This window comes from Solea solea, chromosome 2, assembly GCF_958295425.1.
Source record: "Solea solea chromosome 2, fSolSol10.1, whole genome shotgun sequence".
Lineage (NCBI taxonomy): Eukaryota > Metazoa > Chordata > Actinopteri > Pleuronectiformes > Soleidae > Solea > Solea solea.
The window spans coordinates 8,770,253-8,798,139 of NC_081135.1; the positions used below are offsets into that span (position 1 = coordinate 8,770,253).

General features: G+C 41.0%; 3 protein-coding genes across 7 annotated transcripts; 1 reads left to right on the top strand and 2 right to left on the bottom strand.

Moving 5' to 3' along the window:
• LOC131442785 (calcipressin-1-like) lies at window positions 1-11,756 on the bottom strand. Of its 3 annotated transcripts, none has more exons than XM_058612458.1 (5): window positions 11,726-11,756; window positions 11,206-11,353; window positions 3,271-3,444; window positions 2,280-2,439; window positions 1-2,187 (listed from the first exon to the last, which is right to left on the bottom strand). In XM_058612458.1, the coding sequence occupies exons 2-5, from the start codon at window positions 11,323-11,325 to the stop codon at window positions 2,000-2,002; spliced, it is 642 nt and encodes a 213-aa protein (XP_058468441.1). In that variant the 5' UTR covers window positions 11,326-11,353; window positions 11,726-11,756; the 3' UTR covers window positions 1-1,999. The 3 variants fall into 3 exon arrangements, with proteins under 3 accessions (XP_058468441.1, XP_058468440.1, XP_058468442.1); XM_058612457.1 differs by lacking the exon at window positions 11,726-11,756 and adding an exon at window positions 11,478-11,725; XM_058612459.1 differs by lacking the exons at window positions 11,206-11,353; window positions 11,726-11,756 and adding an exon at window positions 4,858-6,029.
• On the top strand, window positions 10,036-21,989 carry LOC131442749 (chloride intracellular channel protein 5). 3 transcript variants are annotated; one of them, XM_058612456.1, is made up of 6 exons: window positions 10,036-10,112; window positions 18,155-18,264; window positions 18,368-18,493; window positions 18,586-18,692; window positions 18,972-19,153; window positions 19,246-21,989. In XM_058612456.1, the coding sequence occupies exons 2-6, from the start codon at window positions 18,209-18,211 to the stop codon at window positions 19,405-19,407; spliced, it is 633 nt and encodes a 210-aa protein (XP_058468439.1). In that variant the 5' UTR covers window positions 10,036-10,112; window positions 18,155-18,208; the 3' UTR covers window positions 19,408-21,989. The 3 variants fall into 3 exon arrangements, with proteins under 3 accessions (XP_058468439.1, XP_058468437.1, XP_058468438.1); XM_058612454.1 differs by lacking the exon at window positions 10,036-10,112 and adding an exon at window positions 11,807-15,386; XM_058612455.1 differs by lacking the exon at window positions 10,036-10,112 and adding an exon at window positions 17,101-17,853.
• On the bottom strand, window positions 21,989-26,199 carry urp2 (urotensin II-related peptide). Its single transcript, XM_058612460.1, has 5 exons — window positions 25,661-26,199; window positions 24,192-24,476; window positions 23,702-23,736; window positions 23,291-23,453; window positions 21,989-22,468 (listed from the first exon to the last, which is right to left on the bottom strand). Exons 1-5 carry the CDS (start codon window positions 25,758-25,760, stop codon window positions 22,437-22,439), a joined length of 615 nt encoding a protein of 204 aa, XP_058468443.1. The 5' UTR covers window positions 25,761-26,199; the 3' UTR covers window positions 21,989-22,436.
• Between the last annotated feature and the right edge of the window lie 1,688 nt (window positions 26,200-27,887).

The following is a 27,887-nucleotide window of genomic DNA, read 5'->3' on the forward strand; positions in this document are numbered from 1 at the left end:
AAAAAAAAAAAAAAAAAAAAAAAACATTTCTCACAGCATTAAAATGTTGCAAGATTTTGGTTTCTATGGTGTCACAATGAAAGAGCAGTTTTGGAACAGTATTGTATCGGATGTGTGATGTAGCTGTACTAACAGAAATGACACAATCATTACAGGACATGCCTCTGGTGCATATTTGCAGCAACTGTTACATATGCACATAACTCATATGGATACAGTAAGACATTAACCATAGACCACACGCTAATCTCTTTAAAACATACATCAAATGATTGCCCATCATTATAACGCGTGCTGGGCCTTGACAATAACAGTGCGTCATTTGTATTTTCTCACAGAATACTATGTAGCCCAAGTATGGACTAATAACAGATTAGCCCTATTTTCTTTAAGCTGAGAATATACAATGGCTGATGTGGTTAAAGGCCCACAGATGAAAAAGTTGACATGAAAACCACGTTCAAAAAAATGTATTTCAAAGTCAAAGTTCAAGGTTTTTTTTTCAAGTGAGGTTGCACGATGTTGCCTCCTGTGTTGGGAACCAGCAACTTTTGCCACTTTATCTTGGTGTTAGACAGCCTTTTAAGCTGGAAGCTAAAGTTTGTAAACGATGCACTTTGCTGCACCATAGTCCATAAAGAACATGCATTTTTAGCTCTCGAGGACACAGGAGCTGCTGATCTCCTGCTGCCACTTTTTTTTGTGACACTGAAGTAAATCCAAATGAAGAAGTGACAAAAGTGACAAAATATCACATTTGAACTGACTGATGGAGGCAGCAGTGGATCAACAACTCCTGTGTGCTGTGATGTAATGTTGATGATTTAGTCCATGGACTTTGGTGTAGGGGAGTGAGAGGTTTACAAAGCACCATAAACTTCATTTTCCATTCAAAAAAGGCTGTTTAACAGTGACATAGAGCACCAAACATTACTGTGTTTTAGTTCGGTGTCAGGTTGGTTTTCAGCTCAGCAGACCTCGAACAACCTCACTTCAAAAAAACAAAACAAAAAACTGAACCACGCCCTTTAATGTCAAATAGAAATATTTCTTTGCTATTACTACAACCAAACCATGGACACATGGAGAAATCAAAACTGAAATAATCCACAATTAACACTGTTAGAGGTCATGACAGGAACACTGCCATACTGGAGTCATGTTTTAGTCTGTGTGAGCATGAGTACAGTGAGCTCTGCCTGGACTTCCCGGTCCACCAAAAAAAACTGCTGCAGATGTGAAGAGTAGCAGCTCCTGTGTGACCTCTTCAGATAATGACCATGTGAGAAAGAAGGTGGCAGTGTATGGGTGAAGATCTTCAGTCTGAAACCCGGTGATTTACGGATGATTTTCTCCTCCAGTCAGTCCGTTACATCCCATAGTCTAGATGAGTAAGACGCAAACATGACTTCTCAGAATGATGCCGCATTCATGCCATGTGGGAAGAATTTCCCTATCACTTTTGATGGTCTTGTACACTTTATTTGCACCTGACCACCTTCATCACTAAACACCCACATGTTATCATGTAACATTTGTTTTCTTTTTGAAAAAAATAATATAATAGTTATCACCACAACCCAAATATTCAAAGTCTCCTATTGTAGTAGTAGTATTATTATTATTATTATTATTATTATTATTATTATTATTATTATTATTAACACAACAATCCAAAAAAAGGTATACATTATTAGTTACAGTTTTCTCTCCACATCTCGTATCCACATGCAGTACCTGTCACATCTCACTGCTAAGTGGATTTTCCACTTGAAAGGTCATATCTCCCATCTTTCCCACAGAACATGAATGCAGCATTCAACTCTATTTTCCTTCTGTCTTATGAAATGCTCGTCTACAGGATGTCATGGCATCTTCAGGTGCCAAAGTCTCCAAAAAACCCTCAAAGCTCAGAGAGTGTTGTTCAGGTCTTGACCAGTCGCTCCAGGATGGAATGTTACTGTCGTCACTCTGCCGCTCCTCACCTTTTTTTCGTGGCTCACTGCCTCACCTCGGGGCTGTAGTCGGGACGACGGGTCTGTATGATTTTTGGCCGTGGTGGGCGGGGCTTGTCATCAAGGTCGCTGTCATCAGGGGCCGAGCTGTCGCCGCCGTGTTCGTCGTCGCAGACATGGATAACGACGCTGGGGGTGGTGGGTGTGGCTGTGTGGAGCTCGTATTTTTCCCCTGGGAAATCACACAAAGAGACTGGTGTCATTTTAAAGCTGCAATGCTTAACTTTTGGTCATTTCTGGGTCATGCTGCGTGACGTCCAGTACCTGGTCCTAGTTTTGAGATGGCACACAGCAGGTCGTAATTGATGACGGGTGTAGCGTCATGAGCCTGTTCCCAGCCAACTGGGGGTGAGGCAGGCGGGGAGATCAGAAACTGCTTTTCTGGCTTGGGAGGCTCCAGACGAGGACTGCCTATGTGGACAGACTACAGGACAAAAGAACATTGTTAACAAATCAAACTGAAAATACACTCCACAACTTGGACTCAAATAGCTGGCTAGCTATTAAGCATGCTTAGGCATTGAAAAGGAGGGCACCAATACTGTTATACTGTTGTATTTACAGCAGGAGCCTCCATTTTGTTGGATTGAAGTTGTTGATTGTTTGTGCTCTGGCTAAACTGGCTGTGTGTTTACTTAGTATTGAGCTCTTTGGGGTTGTATAGAAAATGTCATCAGACATATAGGCCCCCTTTTACACCTGGCATTAAAATGTGTTTTCTGTGATCTGATTCAATCAGATAGCACCTGACCACTTGTGGTGGCCGGAGACCAAATGTCTCTGATGCATCGCCCCTCCACCCACAACAACTCCTTGAGTGGAAATACATTGGTGGCCCCCAGCTAACATGAATGTGGTGACAAAACTGTGCAGGCTCCTCTGCTTTCATCGGTGGAAAAGCAAAGAGGAGGCCATACAATAGCACAACTTCACGTGCGGCTAACATTGCTGTTAATATGGCAGTTAATGAACCAGGAAGTTCCAAGTTCAGCCCAAATCTCTAAATCAAGATCTGATTGCTAGCTGGATCTTGAGGTGTAAATGCATGTGGTGAAGCGCTATCCGATCACTATCTGATCACAGAAAATGCATTCTAATGCCAGGTGTAAAAGAAACCATAGAGCCAGACAACTTGATGTCAGGAAATAGAAATGTGTCCCAGCAGCTCGTGTGTGTGAGATTCTTTATGTCAAGGCACAAGAGATGAAAGCATCTCACTTTTACCATCAGTGTACGTGAATTTCAAAGACATTACCTGAGCAAAGTAGAGTCTCATCTCTTTGCCATTGAAGTCAGTCTTATGCAGTCGCAATCTGGCCTCGGCTGCAGCCAGAGCATCACTGAAGCTGATCCTGATCCGCCGGAAAGACTTGAAGTACTGGAACTGTACCTCCGGGTCAAAGGAACGGAACAAGGCCTCAAAACTGGCCTGGAAAAAAAGAGGTGGAGAAACAGGAGAAATTAGATCAGCTCCTGCAAGATTATTCACTCAATTTGTTCTATTGAGCCCTTTTGATCTAAAAATAGGCAAGGCAGAGGCAGCCATGAATACAGTTAAGTCGCTCTGAATAAAAATGACGAAAATAGCCTCTTTTACCAGACGCTATGTCGGATGCTTCTCTTTGGTCTGCAGCCTGACTGTGTGTGTGTGTGTGTGTGTCATAGATGGAGAACAATGGCCTCAATATTAAATGGCCTTTTATAGTTACAGATTCTAATTAAGAGGGGAAAATTAACTAGACAGTTGACCTTGGCTCTCATTTCCATGAGGACATACACACTCACCAACAGTCAATGAAAAACAGTGCACCTTCAACTGTGCTATTAGCAGCACTCGACCCCAGCTTTTCCAGCACAGCCATGTAACTGCTGTTTGTGTGATAATTATTACAACCAGTTACAACACACTTGTTTCAAAAATATGATGCAGCCATGGAAATATTTTGTGAACAGCTATTTTTCCAGTGACCCTGTCTTCTGCAGCGTTAATTTCTCAATTCATTTATTATTCTGTGATTCTGTTTAAAAAGAACTAAATGCATGCATGTGGCACTGTGTGACATGCACATGAAACCACACAAAAAACAACATAAACAAGAGTACAAATAGAAGTGTTTTGTCTGAATCTAGGGCAGTATAATTTGGCTTCAACACCAGGAAGAAGTAGACCAACAGCTTTGCATATGTGCTCACATAACTTTGCATTTATGTGAGTGAGCAAGGATAAACGAGCAAGAATATGTATATTTGCATATACAAATGCTGTGTAAACACACAGTAACATGGCATTTTACTGTAACATGACAGAAAAACACATTTTCCCTCAATGTCAGTGCACTCTTCATCTTGCAAGCCAAACAAACGTTTTTAGTTTTTTGAAAAATCCAGAATCTGTGACCGCGTTACCACCAAAATTTCTTTTTGAGCTATGTTGTTCAAAAAAAGACGGACAAACGTGGTAAAAAACTAAACCTACTTGATGCTTGTTGTTGACACTAGAATTGATATTGATCGATCTGTGATTCAGATGTCACTGAATCGATGTGGCAGAAAATGCTGTGATGGTAGCCTTAAGACAAAAACCTCACCTAAGATGGAGTAAAGCCAATAGGTAGCAGCAGAGGTGATGCAGCGCATATCTATAATGTGTCCATGACTCATGCTATCACAACATGCATCATATTGTGGTCTCTCTATGCATCGTGATACACATATTTTCATGAGGTTGAAAAACCCAGAAGTTGTGTTAATGAAAAAAGAATGGTTGCATCAATCCAAAGATCACATGGAATAGAATAGAAGGAACTGTTGGCAACGACAGCGGCAGAACTCTCTCTCTTACCTGTGCCTCAGGATGACTGAACACTTCCTGGTTCATCACAGAGGCAACCAGGCAGAAGCGGTTACACTTGGTGGTCTTGATGTGCATGATGGGCGACCCCGGAAGACGAAACCTTCTCCACCTGATACCTGAGGTCAGAGCGCAACGGGGCGCTGATACAGACTTCAGCGGTGGCAGGGACAACGGGGGTGATGATGATGATGATGAAGAGGAAGGGGGAAATCGGAAATGCGTTGCCTTCCCCAGGGTGACGGACAATCAGGAAGTAACAGATGGTCCCCAAAAGGAAACAGGTCAGCTTTTATCCACCGCACACATGGATCCTCTTTGTGAATCTGGAACTTGGCGAATTGTCTTCACAGTCAAAGTCCTCGATGTTGGGGGGAAAAAACACTGAGCTGCTCTCAAAGAACCTCAGTCAACAATTGGCCTTCTAACCCACATTCCAAGGTTATCTAGTCACCTGCTGCAACACTTGTAAGTGAAGATTAAAAATCCGCCTCCTCCTGTCAGCGTCTGTGAGTCGATTCTGCAGCAGCCTGCAAACTGAAGGAATTTTCCAGAGATTTGGGCGTGTAGAGCTGAAAATGTCACTCAGCCTCTTCTAAGCTCACTCGCTCTTTTTCTCTCTCTCCTCCTGCTACACAGCAGCTTAAATGAGCCCCTGCCAGCCGATGACGCATTACCCACAATCCCATCCCCTCCTCTTCCTGTGTCATTCATCCGTTCTTTCCCTGCAAGCCAATCAGCTGTGGAAAGAGGAGGGACACTATTTTGCTTTTTTCCATCCCATCCTTCTTTTGACAGATACTAGCTAATGCTGACTAATCAGACATAAAAGAAGGCCTGTGTGTGTGTGTGTGTGTGTGAGAGAGTGTATGCGACTGGAAAATAATGACATCACCACCTGGCAAACAGAAAGCACTGATCTGCTTTCAGTTGCATTTGAACTCAGACAAACAAAAATCCTTTGTTGAATGGAAAATATGTAACAATGAGCCTTTCACCTCTTGACTCACACACGCTCACACAGATATCACCTGACTCCTGAGTGCACGGGGCAGGATGTGGAAAACACGTCAATCTTAGTAAATATGGATGAAGGAGAGAGTTTAACAGACAAAGACAAAGGGAGAGAGGGAAAGAGAGAGAGAGATGACTGGTAGAAAGAATGTAGGATGGGGGATGAGGGGATAAATAGCAAGAGGTGCAAGCTAGTGCTCATGGAAGGTATGCAGTTTGATAACATGCTTTTATGAGGTATTTATAGCGGAGGGTTTGAAGTGCAGCCGGGTGTGTGTGTGTGTGTGTGTTTGTAGTCTAAAAACGAGGCAGAGCAGCCGATTTAACACACACACCTGTGTGAGAGAACCCGAGCAATGTTTTGTTTTTGCGATGAAGCATCAACACTCACATTTACAAATCGGGAGGAGATAAAATCTCAAATGCTTTTGTGAAAAATTAATGTGGTTTGAATTGTTAGCATTTTATACAACAGCTTCCAAACAATCTAAAATAAAAGCTGCAAACAATAAATCCATGTAATAATCAATTACTAAATAAATTATCTGATTAATGTTGCAAAAAAGGGAGTCTAAAAGAAAGTCAGACAAACTGATAAGCTTCAAAAACTAAATTCATTCCCGATACAGCGCTTCTTCAATACTCCCACATCAACACAAATGCTTATGTTATGTTAAAAATAGGCCTGATTTTCAGTCTGAACACCCACAGACGAAGCCTTTATAAAAGCTTTACTTGCTTACTTGCACTTCATTTATGAAAAATCTAGCAAAGATAAACTAATGTTGCTAAACAAGATCTGCCCAAAAAATTAATTGTCATATTTTCTCAATTAATTTATTAGTTTTTTTTGTCCAGAAACTGCAAATCAAATATATTCAGTCAACTGTCAAAGACAGCAAAGAAACCACACAGTTACAAATTGATTCATCGCTGCGGTCCTACATTAATGTACTTTAATACCACATCCGTTCACCGAGAACCCCTGTTAAAGAGTTTGGATCTCAGCTGAAGATTCCCACCCCCAATAACAAAGAGGCTTGATCTTTAAACTGAAGCTGAACACTGGAGCAAATGGAGGAAAAGTGGAGTTTGAACCCAGGACATTCTGAGTGTAACATGACCACTAACACGAAACACACACATGCAGGTTTATGCAGCTAATTTTTTTTAGGACACTGCTTTGACTTCCATTCAGTCTAAACAGAGCATTATCCCTAAACCTAACCATAACCAGTTAATACCTAGCTCTGACTTTGACCTAACTACAATTGAAATCTTAGCTCTAAACTTAATCAGTTCCTCGAAATGAGGTTCTGTCGCATAAGGACCAGGTTATTGGTCTCCATGAGGAGTACTAGTCCTGACAAGGTCAGTGTTTGTGCCAGAAAGGGTCCTAAATAGGTAACAAATACAAGTACACACACCCACACACTGCAGTGTCCTAACAGCCCCTGTGTTTTATTTAGAAGCGGAAGTAAATCTCAGCAGGGCACAGGCACTGACATCTGACAGGTGGTGTCACTCCAACAAGCCTATCATGTACTTTCAGATGAGCTAGTCCAGTGTTTCTCAATCCTGGTCCTAGGAATCCACTGCTCTACAGGTTTTAGATGTGTCCCTGCTCCAACACACCTGATTCCAATGAATGGATTGACCAGCTGGACAAGCTGACCATTTTAATCAGGCGTGTTAGAACAGGGAAACATCTAAAACATGCAAGAACAGTGGGTCACCGGGACCAGCATCAGGAAACTCTGAGTTAGTCGACATGATTGTAGAGGCCCACTGAGTGCAGGTGTTAATGGATGATACAATTTGGAAAAAGTGTGTGGAAAATGAAGTTGTGTAATTTTGCTTAGGCTCCCTGACAGCGAAACTTGTCTCATGTAAGTGTTGTTTGTTGATGTTAAACATTACCGTGTGTGTGTGTGTGTGTATGTGTAAGGTGCTAATCATCTCCAGACCTCATCCCACTGTGGCTGCTGTGCGTGTGTGTGTGTGTGTGTGTTTGAGTGTCAAGAGTGAGAGAGTGTACACGCTCAGCCCTGCATTTTTTCCATCACGCTGTTTTTGTTTTTTTTCATCTTCCCATTTTTTCCATTCCCTCACTTGACAGACAGGCGAGCAACACTCACCCACACACAAAAACAGGTGTGCACAACAACATATCTTGACCACATACTGGACAGTGTTGTGTAACTAGCCAGCTGCTACTTTTTTATTGCATCATGCTCTTCTTTCCAAAGCTGAGATGAATACTGATACAGTGGTGAGCGTTTCACGAATACTTTTGAGAGGCAAATACAAATATTGATTCCAGTTACAGTTCTGACAGCAATATAAAGAAAAAAAAACACCTGCAGTGAGATCATGCATAAGACACAGTCAGTGAAAACTTGGCTGGCAGTGGGGATACACAAAAAACTGTAAAAGGCTAACATTGAAAAATCTATGCCAGATTGGGTATTAGGACAACTGAAGATTCTGTCACATTTGTGTCTTTTAGCTAATGTGACATGGGGGCTGCTGTCTACTGCTGTCTACCGCTGCCTGGCTTGGGCAGGAGCATACACGGCAGTATACAGTAAGTGCTGCCTATGCATCAGCACCTCATACAACTATCACTTCAAGTACTTAATGTGCCTCAATATGCTCAGACTAGACATCCTGGTTGTTCCAAACATTTTCCATTTAAAATGATAGAGGTCACACTATAATTTAATCTTGCGCGCAGTCAGATGAAGAGTTAAACACTTATTTTTACTTGTAGGTGGATTCCAGTTCCAGACAAATTCCACTGACACCATCTTTATTTTTATCAAAAAACACCATCTCTGTCCTGCCACGAAAGTTACACACTGACATGCCATTTCCTTGTGGCTTTGACAAAATTCAGTGTCTGAGCAGGAACAGAGGGCCTGGAGCACAATGACACATCTGTACCATCTCCAGCTCTGTCTGCCAGCTATTGTGGATCATTTCAGAAAATCCATCCATTTACTTCCTCCACTTATCCAAAGCTGAGTCACAGTGACTTTCAGAATAACAAAAGTAAATTTAGTGAACACAACTGCTGAGTCAGTTTATGTCCACCTCAACGAAAGACCTCAGATTCTCTATATGACCTGTTTATCCTCAGGGTGACTGGAAACATAATTCTCCTCTGTCTTTGTTGAGCTTGCTCATCCTGTTGTGCAAGACTAATAATGCTAATAACCCTGCTGGAAACTGTGACCACACATGCTTAATCTTGATTTTAATGAAAATAATGGGACCGTGATTTGAAAACTTATTACGTCTCGGTGACCACATCCACAGCTGTGGGTGGGTGTGTCCTGTTGGTAAAGTAGAGGAAACTTGCCTGACTTTCCAGACCTACATCAGAGTTTTCCTTGACCTAAATCTGATCTTCCATGTTGGTTTACTACTGTCAGCTCTCTCCTGCTGTCAGGCTAAAACCAGTTTGACTTGCACATAACACTGGAAAAAACATTTAGCTTCCTGTAAACCAGACATTCGTGGAAGAAATGACTACACGCTGAGAATATATTACTACCTTTATACACAAAAAAAGATGTGATAGTTGATGCAGACCATGCATGAGCACTGTATATATACCACAATCTGGCAATGATTACTTGATATCTGCCATGCCATCATGACGTCATCATTTCCAGTTCAAGATTACGCCATTTTAACAATTGACTCTCAGCCTTTCCCAACCGGAAATAAAAATTTGCATCACTTTAACACCTACTCTTGTGCACCAAAGGCCATGAAGAAAAAAATCACCCTTGAGGCCTTACACAATTGGACTCAGGAGGGGTTGATCCAATGTTGCCTAAATCAGTAAGCTACAAGGAGGCAACTCCTTAGTTCCCACATGTTAAACACTGATTTTCTCGCTGATGTTTGGTGCAGGACAGTGAGCATTTAACTTTGTTTTCAAAGACTCAATAAGCATTCACACACCCTCAGCGGAATATTCTGTTATGTGATACATCAGCTGACCCTCAAATCCTTCCAGATACCTGGTGGAAAAGCAGCAGGATCATGGGAAAAATAAGGGGAGGAAAACCTCTCCCCTCCTCTTCTATGTTGTTTTTCCTTTTCCATCAATGTAAGCAAACTCCTAGAGCACATCATGAAACACTGGCCCATCTGGCTGTTCATATACCTGGCTGAGGAGGTACTGGAGGTGTGGAAAATGATTACAACAGCAGTTTGAGGTGAGCTGACTGACACAGGTGGTGCTCCTTCTAATTATGCTCTCCCTTGAAAAGCCTGTAGCATGCTGGACCTCAGGTGACTGCTGCACACCAAGAAAGAGATGTTTTTGTTGAAATGTGTATATGCAGTAGAGAGGCAATGACACTGGTGCTGAACAGTGTTTTTTGTTCAGCATAACTAATATTTTTTGTGCAACAGTGGCAATAAAGTCACTTCAGCTGTGAGCTGCCTGTTTCTAAGCATGTGTGACTTGGCTGTTTGATCAGTAACAACATGAACCCTTCAGTGACCTTTCTTTGGCAATGCCTTGGAAAACAAACATTTATAGAAAGGACAATAATATTTTTCCACTGTGTGACTATTGTCCTACACTGTTAACACCCTTTACACACACAAAGATTAAAAAACAACTTCGCTAGTCAAACCACCTTACCTTACACTTGAACTTAATTTTTACCACCTACCTCCAGTGCTTCTCTTGGGCAGTATAAACTATTTTCACAACTTGGTCAAATAACATTTCTTTTACCTACTACCTCCATCTAGTGGTGTAAATCAGCAGAACTTAGTGCATAGATGACTTACACGGAACATCTTTATATCGCTGTGACAAGGTTTGTGGAAATGCAAAACAGTGAAGGAAAATCATAGCAAGGTACCAAATACCCTTAATAATTGCTTTTTCTGTGATGCTGTTCACTAAGCCTGAACAGTGAGTAACATTTTTTGACCTGCTTAGAAACAAATGTTAATGTTTATTATCACAATACACAGAGAGCCTTTGGACAGCAATGGGCTGCTGTGGACTGATGCTGTGTGTTTATATAGAGAATGTTGAGTCTTTATTTTATGGCTTTTCAGCCAAAGTTTTGTATGTAGAAACTAATGGGCCGGTGTACCAAGCAGCCACTTCATTAGGTACACATGACACCAAATGAAGGGCAGAAGTGTTACTCTTTAATGCAAGAGCACCAAACTGAGTGTCACAATACCATCATCATCATTTTGCATTATAAATAGGTTTATATTGTGAACTATTTATCGTTCCATATCAAAACAAACACTTTTATTGAGAAAAGCACGAGCTCTTACCTTAAGACCGTCTTCAGTGAACAAATCCTCTGGCACTTTACAAGCTATCAGGGCGTTTGGTAAATCAGTAAATTTGACATCCACAGTCGCCTCATCACCTCCATTCTCTGACTTCTGCATCTCGATTTGCGGTTATTTATAGTGATTTCTTTGAAGAAAGAATATACACAGGACCGAAATAGTTTGAGCAAAGCATTGATATGTACACAGTTCTAACAATACTTTGTGGGCTAACGTCCTCCAAAGCTAACACTACGCTTACTAATACGTACCATCAAAACAGATAGCGTTATATCATATTAACGTTTACGCAAAGCGGCTCTGGTGTCTTCTAGCTTACAAGCTAAGGGACACTAAGCTGGCTAGCAGATAACTTATGCTAACCAGAAATATTAAAATGAAAACAAGCGCTTCACAAGACGTTCCGCGATTTTCCGTTACGAGTGGACAACGTCGTCTGACAGTCGATGTTGACTTCAACTAAAACACCATAATACTGTAGAATTAACTGTAAATATACCTCTCGGATAATTGTGTTAGCATGACGTACGGCGTAAAGGAAACCACGTATGTGAAGCGGCAGCCGTGTTTCCGGTTTTTGTTTTGTAGTATTTTGTCAATAATTAGTCAATAATAATGATACATAATGAAAATATTCACCTTGCACAGAAATTTGCAAGCAGTAAAACAAATAAATAACAAATAATAAAAACAAAAAGATAGACCATCAAATGCAAAAGAAAGAAAAAACCAAACACACAAAATCACAACAGGCAAACAGACCCAGACAACATAAACAGGCACTTTAACACTTGGGGTTATAGGGAGGCCTGTTTTTATTGTCTTTTCAAAATGTGATTTTCAAAGTAAGGTGCTGTATAATGTATTACATGAGACAGAGGTGATTAATTCTCATTGATAACCAAATACACAAACTAAACCACAGTTGCATTTTCTTCCTTTAGCATACGTTTTGGACCACAACAAGCCCTTTTAGATAGATAGATAGATTATAATTTACCACAGTTTTGTACATGATAGTAATTTGTCACATTCATCTCAAAGAAATGCCATGATACTAGCAAGATCCAGTAATAACAAATCAAAGTGGCATAGGTATGTACTGTCTGGGTGTGTGTGTGTGTGTGTGTGTGTGTGTGTGAGAGAGAGAGAACATCATTAAGTGGTCCCCGGGTGGTAGTGAGGTTTAAGCTTTTGGTCATGCGGGGATCAGCTTCCATTAATCCCAGAGAGAGAGAGAGCGAGAGAGCGAGCGAACATCTAACTATACATAAGGTTCAGAACAGTTTGAAAGCCCTATAGTAAAGTAGGAGTATGTATACAAACCTTTTACCTGTCAAATCATCTTTGAGCTTGAAATCTCAGAATACAGATCTTCTTTTTCCTTGCGTGGAAATTTTGAATTACCTGGAAATTGTACTGTTTGACCAAGAATTTACGAGACTTGTACAGCTTCTTAAAGCTGTCCTGGATCTGGACTCCTCCGAAAAGCACCTTATACAAAACAACTTGTGAGCTATTCGAGGATTTGTTTCATCTTGTGACCTTGGAAAACCCCTTTTTCTACTCTTTGCGTTGAAACAATTCTTTGTGTTTATTTTCTGAGATAGTCCACTGGGTTTATTTTTGAACCTTGTCCTCAAGAAGATTACCTTCTGGATCAAATCTGGGAACAGTTACCCTTCTTCACTTGAGTCTCAGCACCTGGAAGTCTGGATGTTTTGACACTAATACTTCATAAGTAAGTGTGCTATCTTTAATATAACATTTCCATGGCTCAATCAGGCTCCTGCCCAAACCAAGACCTATCACACAGTGCCATCGTCCACAGCCCACTGGGTATTTGTTCAGACCTGGATACCCAGATGGGAAGAGAGGATGAGGAAGGAGAAGAGGAAGATGATGAAGTGGAACTAGCTGAGGAGGTAGGAGAGGATGTTTTAATGATGGCTGAAACAGGAGTGGGGCAAGCCAATGTAGAAAGCGGACCACAGGGTGAAAGTGAGGAAGTGAGGATAATACAAGTGGACCTTGTACCGAATGGAGTAATAGGAGATGGGGAGGAAAGAGGTGACACACTGAAAGAAAATGGCAAAGGAGGGGAAGAAAATGTAGATGAGGAGCATGAAACGATACAAGAACAAGCAAGAGAAAGAGAAGGTCCAAGCGAGGGTGAAGAAGAGTCTGAAGACACAATAACACTGATTGAAAGTCCATGTCAATTATCGGCATCCAGCATTTTTCATCAAGAGCAAGTAATAGAAGAAAAAGAAGACATAAACCATGAAGGAAATAAACAAGAGTCAAAGGAGGAAAAGATTAAAGAGGGAGATGATGGGTTAGAAAACCAGATCGTGTCCAATGCCACTGATGCAGAGACTCTTCAAGAATCCAGTGTTTTTGAAGATGAGTCAGAAGAGCATAAGGAGTTTTTCACTGATGACACAAATAGTAATCTTTTCGCTAATAGTGAAATGATGGAAACCCTTGAGGAACAGTCAACAGAAGTCATCCCTGCTGCCACAGGCACAGGTGCATCAGTCGACAGTCAACGTGAACTTTGCCAAACTACAGCTGATGCAAATGGCAACACGATAGTGGACATGCAGACTAACAAGTTCACCTGTGAAAATCAAGAGGGAATGAAAAATACAGGCGAGATGAACAACCCAGAAAGCGGCAAACCAGAAGTTGAGGAAACAAATAACTACATGTGGCATCGGGATTCCATAAAGGTAAATACTGGTGATAAGAGACCCAACGACTTCATGATAGATGGAATGTCCACTTCTGACCATGTTCTAGATGTAGGAGGTAAAGAAAACCTAAACATAGACATGCAAGAGTTTTTACCCCCTGAAGGCCTATTAATGACAGAAGAACAGAATGAGGAAACATGGTTTGGAGGGATCGACATGAAGGAGGTAGGGGAAGCACAACAGGTTGAGGTTAATACTCTGGATGGGAGAAGAACTTTGGAAGAGGAGAGAAAGACAGGTGATTTTGCTGTTGGAGAGTTAATGGGTGATGGAGAAATGCAAAATGAATCTACTGCTAGCCTTGAAAACCAGTGCTTGGTAGGTCCCCCAGAACAGGCAGTGCAGTGCACACAGGAGGTACCTTCAGACACACAGCAAGCTGTGGATTTGGATCAGGTGATCAATACCATTTATCTGGAGGAAATGAACGAAGATGAGTCCAATCAGCCAGGAGGAGAAACCACTAAGAATCATTCCACAAAAAATTATGATGATGATGATGTTCAGCAATATGTTTCAGAGCTCCTCGTAGAAGCAGTGGCAGACTGTTGGGGCAACTTGGGAGAGCAGCCAGTAGAGAAGGTTGTTCTAGAAGATAAGAAGGTGGCAGGATCAGTGGAAGAAGTAACAGTGGGGGCTCTAGAGATGACAGGAGAACCAGTTATTGTTTTAAACGATGACACTGAAGACATAGAGGAGAATCAGACAAGTAGACTTGATGAACAAATGCCTACCACCACTGTAACCCTTCCTCAAGATAACATAATGAAGACAAAGGAACTTGGAACGTGTCAAGAGTTAGAAGTCGAGACAGTTAAACTTGGTGAAGAAAAAGCTAAGAATCAAAAAGATGATAAAGGGCAGGAAGAGAAGGACAAGAAGTCAGAAGATGACAACAGGGCAGTTGAGTCAGATGGAACAGTCAAAGAGCTGAAGGAAGCATTGGAGAATGGGATCGTGTGTCCTGAGCCACAACCACAGATGACAGCAGAAGTGCAGCCTGATGAAGAGAGAGCACCAGAAAAAATAGACTGGAGGAAAGATCTAAAATCAGAGACAAAGGACATCTACGAAACCAAGGGTGTAAAGACTGAATGGGTGAAGAAGGAAGCATCAACGGAGGAGAAACATCTGCCTTGTAGGGATGACTGGATAAAGGAGCTAAAGTCAGTGATTAAATATGAATCCTTGCCCAAAAAGAAAGACGGACACGTCAAGAGGAAGCGAGTGGTGCTGTTGGAAGATGGCCATGCATACATGCCACAGTGTGACGAGATGACCGAGGAGAGGAAAGAGGAGGTGAAACTGATTTCACATCGAAGAGTGAACCCTTTGCCTGCTGTATACAGGAACAGTAGAACAACCCAAGACCAGCACTTTGAGATTGCACTCTATGTCAAGGTAATGAGCCTTTTTTTATTATTATTTTCCCATCTAGTCAATATGACATCAACTTTGATTTGTTTAGCATAAAAAAACAGGATGGTCTGGCAGAAATGTTGAGCCTTCGTGCAGCGAAATGCAACAGCATCTTTGTGTATGTGACGCCCTTTCACAACATGCATGAGTGTGTGGCTACTTGATTCTTCATAACAGGAAGTAGCCACACGTTGTACATGCATAGAACAAATCAGGTTTCCCGGTATAGATCAGGTAGTGACAGTTTCAGTTTTGTTTCCTTCACTTTTAATGTCTTGCTGCTGTGGGTTGCCTGAACCAGGGTTCTGTTCTCTCTATAAGCAGCACATTCATAAACTGAGGTGAGGATAAAAGAAGCAGACAGCCTTCCGAGGAGCAGCAGAGAGGTTTAATGCAAAACAAAAGTACACTAATTTCCAAGAGCAGCTTCAAAGATACACAGTTTAATCTCTGTGGGAGCTCGCATTCACACAATGGCTCTCTTTGTCGGGCTGCATACACTGAGTTTCAAGCATTTTTCTAGACTCAATTGCACTTCACAAACACACTTCAGACGACTTTTACCAACCTCCAGTGAAAATAAATATGCCTTCAATGAATTTAAATAATGTAAAATAAACCAAATTACTTTGAAAATTCACATTTGACAGTGTTTGTCTTGAATGTGTCCAGGGAACCATGTTGAGGGCATTAATAACTGAATAGTACAACAGTGCCATGCTGTTGTCGGTAGCATGCAGGGTTAATCTCTGCATTCTCACTACAAGCTGATTAGCCTGCTGTTTGGTCCTGAGAGCTGTTGGTACAATTGTGCTGAAAACAAGGCATAATAACCTCACACTATATAATTCACTATATGCTGCCAGGACACAAGCTCAGACTAAGGCTTGAGTCACATACATTTACTGGGAAAATAATATATTATAAGGCAGATACTAGAGTGCCATTAAAATCAGATTTGTTCTAATCAGTCGGTGTGGCTGTTGATCCTTTGAGCTGCACTCGGCTTTACCGCCCCAACCCCCCCCAACCCCAGCAAGCCCCGAAAATAAAGGAAGGCATTCTCACTGTGGCCAAGGTGAGTCAAGTGAGAGGAGATCGAAATCAAGGAAGAAAAACAAACAAAAAAGTCAAACTGTGCAGAGAGTAATAAAAGGTTAGGAGACTGGGGAGAAGCAGAGATGAGATGAAATAATATATTTAGCTCAGAGTTGTTGTTTTGTTTTTGTTTTTTTATTCAAATGAGTAACTCAGTCTATCATACAATATGAGTATGAGTTTTTGGTTCTGACCACAAACCAAGAAATATACAGTATGTAGTCTTCCGGGTTGTTCCTGAAGCCAACCAGGATATAAGATTACAGTAAATAGCTTGTAGGGGGCGACTTATGCTGGTTGCAAAAATAGAATATGATGTCAATTTTTTTTCTATTATTTTCCAATTTATTATTTATTATTTATTATTTTCCCATTTAGAGGGAAAACTGCCCAAATCATGAACCTTGAAGCTTCAAATTCCTCCAGGCGAAGTCCTGTTGGTTGCTACTTGGTTTTGACTACAATTCATTCGCAAGTTGTTGATCACGAATGGTAAAATCTGTGACTATCTCCAAATTTAGTGAGTAACTTCCAGTGGATTAAACCTGACCAAGGGGATCATGTTTTGCTTCTGTTAAATCAAGCTCTTGAGGAAGAAATGAAAGCCTCTCATTTTTAAGTATCAGAGCAGAGTATAAATTAGCTTTTAGTGAAAGAAATGATGTTGTTTACAAAAACCTATTTTCAGGTGACTTGAGGAGGCTCTATGAGAAGAAAATGGTTGCAGCAGGTTGTGTTACTGTAGAATTTAGAATCCTGCTTCATGTCAGACTGAGTTCTTTTTTGTGGGTTCTGCAGCAGAGATTCCATTGCCTCCTACTCCTTCTGAAATATGAGAGGAGCTCTCTACCGTGGTTTTCACACTAAACTGTCCCTCAGATTATAATGTTTACTTCTAGTTTAAGTATTAAAGAAACACAAAAAAGAGACAGTGATTTGCAGAAGACAGGCACATACGCCAAACAATCCCGTTTCCATTATTTGAGATTCTTGTCTTTGTGGCGTGACGTGATAACAAAGAGTGATTGTGTTTGGCGGACACACTGACATACCAGAGAAAGCGGCGAGCAGATGATGAACAGTCAGACAGACACACAGACACAGAGATGTTTGTCATGGCTTCATCAGAAGATGATATGGTGGCTAATATGGATTAACTGCAGACTTTGGATGATAATTTCACTTTCTTTTTTGGGGGTTATTGGGATTAGTGAGTGTCTTGTAGTGGGGTTCAAGTTTCCATACGGTCTTTCAAACCTAATGGAAGGTTGATCTGGTCTTGTTCACCATGTCCTGGTACAATGTTGCTGTTCAAAAACTTGGCTTCCCCACAATTGAGTTGTTTGTAAAGGTAAGAGATAAATGTATTTATACTGATTATTAGCTAAAAATGTGCAAAAAAAATAATATTAAAATTTCTGTCATGTGCAGTGCTAATGACGTGTTCTCAAAGCTCATCTGATTTTCATGAGTTTGCAACTGTTGGTGGGATTTGTGAATTGACAGAGAGAGGTGTCTATAGTTTAACATTTGTTTTTTATTCATTTGTATTTACTCTGTCATGTTACAATATCTAAAAGTAGCTAATGCATTCTCTCACTTTTGCACGGGCATATGTGTGTGTGTGTGTGTGTGTGTGTGTGTGTTCGTAGGCGGGAAGTGATGGGGAGAGCATTGGGAACTGTCCTTTCTCCCAGAGACTGTTTATGATCCTGTGGCTTAAAGGCGTCATCTTCAATGTCACGACTGTCGACCTCAAACGGTGATCTACTACACACAAACACACACACACTGAATCCCATTCGGTCCTGTTTAAACTTGACAGTTGTAAATGACTGAGATTTTCTGCATGCCGTGTTTGTCAGGAAGCCCGCTGACCTGCAGGACCTCGCTCCGGGAACCAACCCTCCCTTTGTGACCTTCAACGGTGAGGTAAAGGTCGACGTGAACATGATCGAGGAATTCCTGGAGGAGAAACTGACCCCACCGTGGTACAGAAACACACATTCATTCACACAAGTGAGGCTCCTTGCGTGGAATTATTCGTAATCATTACTCTTTGACTTCTCTCGTGTGTCTTTAGCTACCCCAGACTGGCTGCCAAACATCCAGAGGCCAACACAGCCGGCATCGATGTGTTTGCTAAGTTCTCAGCTTACATCAAAAACCCGAAGAAAGACACCAATGTTGGTAAGAGAAGATGACAGAGAGACATACTGTGAAATAAATCTAATTTTAAGGTAAACTCATCAAACTGTACAATTATTCACAGATTTCCTCATCAGAGAAATCAGTCTATTCCCCCACCAGCCTTTTGTTAAACTGAGTTCAAGGATCTCAGTCCAAGTTAAGATTGTTCTCCTGCCCCCAAGTGGCCAAATGTATAAGTTAATACAGTAAAAGTGTGGTCAGAGGCAATGTGTGTCTGTCTGTCTCTCTGTTCCCCTTTAATTCCCCGTGTCTGCGCAGCCTTAGAGAAAGCACTGCTGAAGTCTCTTCAGCGCCTCGATGACTTCCTGCGGACGCCACTGCCTGAGGAGATAGATGCTTACACCTCAGGTGACCTGCCCGAATCCTCCAGGAGCTTCCTAGATGGGGAGGAGCTCACTCTGGCCGACTGCAACCTCCTGCCTAAACTACACATCCTCAAGGTTCATTCACCGAGTGTGATTATTCTTCGATGATTTGTGTTCCCAGCCCCCGTCACCAACATCCTGTCCGTGTTATTTTCTTGTCTCTACAGGTTGTAGCCAAGAAATACCGTGGCTTTGAGATTCCTGCAGAGATGACCAGTGTGTGGAGGTATTTAAACTGTGCCTATCAGAGGGAGGAGTTCACCAGCACATGCCCAGCTGAGAGGGAGATTGAATTTGCTTACCTGGATGTTGCAAAGCGAATCAAATAAGAGCGGGAAAAGTAGGAAAGAGCCTGAATGACTATATCACAGTCACCGAGTACAGTACGTCCTTTAACAAATAGTTATGATAGAGAACATGAGAACAAGCATTAAGTGAATAATGTTTTGGAATACTGATACACTGAAGTGAAAGTTCAGGCTTTAACCCTTCGAACACATGTTTGTTTAAACATACCGTTTATACAGAGGCTTTTATATCCTTTTGTTTTTTTCAGCACAACCTAGGCAATCTGATGAAACAACTATAACTATATAAATAGAAGTACAAAAAGTACTCAAAATTTTTAAAATTGGACTGACTTCACAATACATCACAGTGCAAAGTTCACTTGGCTCGTTTTTATGAACAAAAGAGAAGAAAAATGGTCTAATTTTGTGACTTCTGTGCAATAATTGCTCCTTTTATGTTACTACTAAAAATGTGATATAAAATTAATCATAACTTTGACTCAACCATACATAAGAAGATGAAAAAAAAACACATTTTTAAAGCCTGAATATGTGACCTATAAACACACATCCCCAGGATGTCCATATAAGGAGTTGTGTATTATTACTACTATCCCTTTTAAGAGGAAGATTAAGAGATAGAGAAGAAGAACGTAGTGAAATAAGTCGTAGTGAAATAAAAAAAATGTTTTTATTAAAAAAGTGAATCATTCTAACACATCTAACTCCTTAAGGTTGATTTCACTTTGTTTGGCAAGTGTGTGTGCGTGCGTGCGTGCGTGTGTGCGTGCGTGTGTGCGTGCGTGTGTGTGTGTGCGTGCTCTCACAGGTTGAGTTGCACAGCGAGCGGATGTTTCTTCACGCTAATCATAGAACAAGTCATGTATAAATCAGAGACTTGCTTGCAGAATTTACTCCTGATTCACTTTGTGTTCTCAGATGTTGGCAGGGCCAGATTCACCACAAAGAACACAGTAACTAACACACACATTTATACAGTAGAGCTTAAATATGACCACACTGTTTTATAGTCTATTTGAAATCACTAATCAACTTTCAATTCTAAACTCTGACAATGTATTCACTGCATTTTAGGAGTTATAGTGATTGTAGTGGTAGTATTGTAGTAGTTGCTGGCATGATGACTGAAACCAGTTAGGCAATGTGTCTATTTTAATTATAATAAAAATCAATTGATGTAATATGTGATAGGACGCTGAATCATTAATCATTTGCACATTGACTGTGCAGATTCACAGTGAGGAAACGTGAAAAACATTTTTTTTTAACTATTTCTCCATGGTTAACTATATGGTTATAAAATAAAATTGCTCTTTCATTTAAAAAGACATTTCTGGAATATAAAGATTTAGTCACTTGCAGAAATCCATACCCATAAACCCCCCCCCCCCCCCCAGCGCAGCGTCATCGCAAATCCCACATTTAATCATTGGGGCAGAAGTGATTTATTATGTATTTACGCCATTTTAAGTTAGACGGTAAATCATCAACTAATCTGACGCCACTGATGCTGCTGTGTTCTGGCCTTATATCCTCTCTGGAGGACGATATTTATTAAACTGATTTTATCACTTTATGGATTGTCTTCAGTGTTTCACTTACAGTTTGTGTAAAAATGTCACCTTTCTATTCAAAGAACAACTAGTGCATGCAATTAAATAAAAAAACATTGGCCTGGAGTGATTTACATCACAGTGACACAGTGGTTAGCACTGGCGCCTCACAGCAAAAAAGTTCCAGGTTGGAATCCCAAAAGGAGAGAAAATAAATCTCATGATTGCAATGTGTTAATTTGTTATTATTAAACATTTCATTAGATTTATAAGGCCCATAGTATATCATGTTTATATTATTTTGCTTCCAAATTCCAAAATAATTTTATGTGCAACGCCGGGTATATTTAACACGTTTTTTACACACGTTTGAACACTCATGCGTGTGCAGACACACACACACATCACTGAGGCAACGGCGTTAAGTGACCTCTGTTGAAAGCCTCTGAATGTAATGACCCAGAGTTTACTCACGCAGACTGCAAACAAGCACGGCTAAATTACCATAGAAACATGCAGAGGAAGAATGCCCCGCTGGTCTGGTCGGGCTAATAACGCTGTGTAAAGCCACACTTCAAATACTATAACCGTAAAAAAAAGGGGGCAGCACAAAACACAATATATTTCTGTTTTTAAGGGAAATAAATTAATTACCCAGAGTTCATCCCTCAGAAGTTAGAGTCAGGAGAATAAGTGGAGCTCCTGATTTCACCTTCTAAAAGCTACACCTACTTATGCTCAATCTATTTTAATTAATTGAACACACGTATACTGTGTTTTTAAGATGTCATTAGTGTTTGTGAAACCATGTCAAAAGAAACACAAAAACCTACTTTTAAGTCTGCTGAGAAAAATGTAGATTTTATAACAATATATTATACAGTATAACTTTCTGAGTGGCTCTTTCTTTCTACACAACAAACAACTAAACAGAGTGTTACTGTAGAAAAATAAAATATCCTTCTTTATTGTCACAACATTTTTGCCATGCTAAAGATGAACATTTTGCACACACATACACAACTGACGCGTGTTTGTCACAAAGAAAAAAAAAGGAAAGGGTTAGGAGTTGTTCATGTGTCGGTTACAGGCACACATCGTCGTCGGTGATTGGTCAGTCTTTTTAACTAATGAGCGAATGAAAAGGTCTGAGTCAAGGCTGGCGCCGCTGGTGGAGGGCAGGGTGGCACTGGCAGGGCGCACGGGGCTTTCTGATGCCATGGCAACGGTCGCTTAGCACTTAGAGGTCAGAGGAGAGACGGGGGAGAGGATGGAAGTGGATGATGGATGAAGCCAAAGAGCTACAGCGATGCATCTGTTAAGAGTTATGTTTACACATCCAACTAGAAAAAGTTGTGCATTTAACTGCCTGGATCATATGAATAGAATCATAATTTGCCTTATTCATTGTTGTACATTAGGTTAGGACGTAGTACTGTATTTGTGTATATATATATGGATGGATGAGAGATGATGATAGGAGAGTAGAGGTGATCAGTTCTGGGAGCAGTATTTCCAGAAACACACTGTTGAAAACACAAAAGAACAAAGGGAAACTTCAGTTATAAAAACAGCAGAAGAGCACAACAGAGTCGCTGTCTCTTAATCAGATGTAACATTACACGTGAGTAGAATAAAGTGTTTGCGATCAGGTTCAAGGAGACTGTGGACACACAGTCACAGAGGCTGCCAGCAGAGACACAAGGATAAACTGATTTTAGCCACTTATTGAAATGTTCACCTCATAAAAGTCTATGATATCTTAAGAATGTGTAAGCTATATCCTTATAAGTCAGCCTTTTCTGACTGTAAACCTTTTATCGATTGTGTTTTTATGCCATGGTTTTTGATTAATAACACCAGATGTATGCGATCTAGCCCAGCTTTAATAGTAATAGATGAGATGAAACCATCTTTACACTGCTGAAGTACATCCTTCTGAACCTACTGTCACTACCTGATCTGTACCAGAAACACGTTTTTTTCCTCAAAATAATGTGCCAAAGTCACTTCCTGTTACTGCTGTTGTTTTGCGACACTTGTGGTTGCTGCCTGATGTAAAACGAAAGGAGAAAATGTTACATAACTTGTTCCTAAAGCCTGTTTCTACAGGAGATGGCCATACTTCCCACGTGTGGAACAAATCTGATTTCCAGTACAGAATGGGAAGCGACACCTCCTCATATACTGTAGATTAGGTCAGGGGTGTCAAACGTAGGGCCCGCGCGCCAGAATCCGGCCCACAGGATGAATGATTGATGTGAATATGTGTAAATTGTGAATTTCGGCATAATATTGTTGAAAGTGCAAAGGGAAACAACAACTTGAAGGGTTAGGGTTACTGTCACCTCTTTTGTTAGTCTTCCTGTTTGGAGGTGGGAGGGACTTCTTAAAGTTGCGGCCAGTCAGACTGGGGACGCCGACGTCTGCACTTGTTCTGGACACAGTGCTGTCAGCTGGAGGTGCAGTGGTGGTCTTTAGGCCTCCATCGGCAGCAGGAAGGAGCTTCGCCTGCTCCAGCAACAGAAAAAATGTACAAAGAGGTGATTATACAAGACATTTCCATCTTCTTCTCCCACTTTAGTACAACAGACAGGAAGTCTGTCCCTTCCAGCCAATCACCAATATTTTATGCTTTAAATTAATTCGGACCGTGCCATCGAAGTATTTATTTAAGTTTAGTGAGAGAGCGTGTAAAAAACATTCATTTAAACTCAGAAAACAATTAATTTAAAGAATCTGTGGTATCATGAACTTACCGCTTTATTTTTTCTTCCTGAATTTCTGCCATTACCTGTGATGAAGAATGAAAATGTTATGCTTTATTTCTTTCATCTTATTCCTTAACTGTCCCCTGTGATATGTGTAGCTTTTATTTAGCTTAGCTTTTTTAAGTTTGTTTCCTGCACCAAATTCCATTGAGAAAATGAGTGATTTTACCTCCCAGCACACAGGAGATGTTGATCCACTGCTGCCTCCATTAATACGTTTAAATGTGTCATTTTTGTGACATCAGTGTTTAAAATCCTTTGCTCGGGCTTACACGAGTGACATTAACTTACCCAATAATGCAGAAGTAGACCAGCAGCTCCTGTGTCCCCATGAGTGAGAAACACTGATTTTCTCTATGGGCTTTGGTGAGGGAGAGTGGCGATATTGGAATATTAATCTAATAGATAATATTCTGAGGTGAAGTGGACACGTTATCATCTCTGCTCGCACCTTCTCGTTACGTGACAGTAGCCGTACCTCGTGGCATGATGGTAATCCGTGAACTGAGCGTGCTGTTGAACGTCCTGTGCAGCTCCTCCAGGGCTGAGATCATCTTCAGCATGTGCTCCTTTTTCTCCGGAGCGGCTGACTCGTGGTTGCTCCTCGGTCTTCCCGCCCTGGTGCCCGCGGTGAGAGTCCGCGTGGTGGTTTTCGTCGTCCCGTCCGCTCCTGCTGCTTTCGTAGTCACGATCCACTGTTTTAGATACTGGCTCAGATTCAGTCCTGAAGACTTCCCTGGTCCAGTGAGACTCAGAGCAGGATCTGAATGTTTCATACAAGGAAATCATTTATGTAGTTGTATATACAGTAAGTTTAGCCGGAAGACTCATTTAATTCAAGCAGTACATCGGCACCATGTCAGCTTTAAAACTCCAGACTCCTGATGGACAATACTATTACCTGTTAGAGATGCCCGCTGGTGGTTATGCAATTAATTTTTACTTCCTGTGTGGACTCACCCTGCAAACTGGAAGACTATAAGTGTGTGTGTGCTTATTATAGTTTCTCGTGTTTTGTCTCCCCCACCTGGCTACATAAGTAATTGTCCATGTTGGGTGTGTTTGAACCACTTTTGGGCTTCTGATCCCAGTCTTGACCAGCTTGTTGTTGAACCCTAACTTTGATCTATATTTGACATTTCTGTGAAGTAGAATAGAATGTGGAAGAACTCTAATGACACACACACACACACACACACACACGCATATTTCATTGGAATTCTCATGCCTTGCTGGTTGCCAAGGGAACTTCAGCTGTGTCATAAGAGTTGTATTTCTTGTGTGTGTGTGTGTGTGTGTGTAGTGACGTCTGAGCCTTTGCAACAACATAGCCCAGCAGTCACACAACATAAACTTTACATCAGGCAATGCTAGGTTCACTGTGGTAGCTTCCCACTGTTGAGTTCCAAAGATAAAATCGTTCTTCAGGTTTTTCATTATTTTTTATTACTGCTGACAAATTGAACACCATGTGTTTTTTGTGCCTATATCTGTGCATAAACAGAACATGTTTATCCTCATGCTCATGTATTCCAAAATCACCACAAGCCTTTAAAACACTAACACGTTGACGCGTTTCTAAATAAGTTATTTTAGTTTACCAAATATGCTCGAGGCTTTCTTCTCAGCTCACAAACAGCAAAACTCTTTATTCTGAGATCTTTAGTATGAACTTGACATGGTGTAATTTGTTGAAATGTGTGAAATGAGTGTCCCCACTTCTTGTAAACAACATGAATGAGGGGATCAATCACTTTTCATCTATAATCTAAAATCAGAAACCTCTGGTATAATGATGGATTTAGTCCAGAATGAGGACATTGAGCATGAATTGGACACAAATCATTGAACCATATTGTTGCTTTGTCTTTTGCTGCTAATATAACGTCTTGTTCTGTGTGTATGTCTTAGAAAAAGGTTATAAAGAATCATAAAACAACATCTTACCTCTCACAGTGGGTGCTGTGTCCACTCCCATCCCGAGAATCATCAGCATCATCACGACCACCCTCCTCACTGACAGCGCTGCTGCTGCTCTATTCAACATCTTGACTGTACTTACGAGTACTTAGTAAAAATAAAAACTTACGGTTATATATATATATATGAGAAGAGCAGTCTTCACAGTGGAATCACTCTCTTCTTGAGTGGCTATTCAGGTTCTCAAGCTGTGTTTCTTGATTCTTCAACCTTCCAGCTGATGTTGAAGATCTTGCGGATGGTTTAGACATTAGCTAAGTTGATTCAAAGTTTGCATAGGTTGTTCTGATTTAGTATATTCCTGTAGTCTCTTGTTCTTTGCAGTTCAGTGAATTTTCAAAAATCCTTGTTTGCTTCTTTTTCAACCAAATAATGGTCTTCGTCTATTTCAGCTCCAAATATTCTGGATAACTTAACAGTTTAATGTCTTTATTTTTTAACTATATAAAGTCTTTAAGTTCACTTTTCTTGGATGCGCCTCTTAAAGAAGGCTTGTCAAGACTGTGTCGAATACTGTCCTACAGTCAAACCCGACTGGTCTTGCATTTATAAGGCAGAATTAGCTCCCGCACACGTGATTGATGGCTCAGTGTGAACCAATGGTTTGCCAGGAGGACGCTCTTGGTCCCGCCCACAGATGGACCTGTGACATTTGGGCAGTTTGGCGGCGAGCTTTGTGTGTTTGGAGTCAAATCTGTCTTTTTTTTGTGAATGTGGTGTGTATTTAGGCTTGTATTTAACGTGTGCATGTTTTGTGTGTGGCCCTGGCTGTATAAGCAGTGATAAGGTAGTTCTTAATATGTTTGCTCAGGGGCCACAGAGAGAGAAAGGCCCTCTGACGCATGAGGGCCTGGAGCCACCCTGACGGCAATCACACACACACACACAAAACACAGAAAACGACGCTGCAAACTCTGCGTCCGTAAACACACATACACGCGCACGCTCACACACACACAGATTGTAAAAAGAAGCGTGGTATGCACATCAAAGGGCACAGAAAGGCTGAGAAGTCGTGTCCAAATGACAAAAGGCTAAGAAAAGGTTTTTTTTTTGCCTCTTTTTCTCTCTCGCTGTTCTTCATTGTGACGACTTATCCCACAGACAGGAAGTTGACCGAGTGACGACTGAACGCCGTCTCACCATGAACAACCACAAACACCCGGCGACGTCCGAGGGAAGGAGACGTTGAGACGACAAAAATACTGAACATCACAAAGAGACTGATATGAAGAGTGTGTGTCACACTGTGTGTGTGTGTGTCAGTTGCTGGGCGAAGAGAATTCAGCTTAAGAACTTCCACTCATTCATTACCGCTCTCTGCTCTCTTTGACATCCAGATAGCTCATCCATCTTCTCTGTTCTCGATGCCTGTCTGTCTTGCAGCCTCTTTTCTCTCTCTCTCTCCATCTGTTTCTTCTCTTTTTCTTTCATCCTTTGCAAATCATTTCAAAATAAAACGAGAGAATCTGCAGCCCCAAGTGTTTTTCCACGTCCATCTGCTCAGGTTTGTTGCAGTGTGGTACTGCTTTCGCTTGGTTTGACTTAGGGCCACCCCCCTGGGTTCCCTTTTCATCGGAAGCCCCCAAAATCACTTGCTCCACACCTGGTTAGAAGATGTAGTTTGAGTTAGAATGAGAACCACAATTAAATGACAATTTAATTTAAAAAACTACATAAAGCAATCAATATCATTATCTAAAATTAATGAAAATATACATGAAAGGATATTTTAGTAAATTACATTCTTGCACTTCCATTGTCCAACCGGCAGCAATAAAACCTATTCAGAAATAAACACTTATAAAAGTGTGTGTGTTGCTTGTAAGTCCCTCTAAAATCAAATAAAATGTCTGTTTCAATTGTGAAAATACAGTTGACCTCATTACTTAAGCGTTTCGAACAAAGCGTAGCAAACAGAACAGTCGAAATAGCTCCTTCTCTACAGTACTGCCTGTAGGCTTAAAGCGCTTTTCCCCCCTGTCGCCTGTAGAGGGCAGTCTTCCTCTATGTTCACCCCTCAGAGCTACAGAAGTCCAACATCGCTGACCGTGAAGCAGTTAAATCACAGCACAGGAGGCTGGGTCTTCACCTCAATGCAGAGCATGTATGTATGTATTTATTCATTTACTCTTTTTTAAACACACTGTGTCTCGCTGACGTGTCTACACATGAATTTCAAAATAAGGGCTCT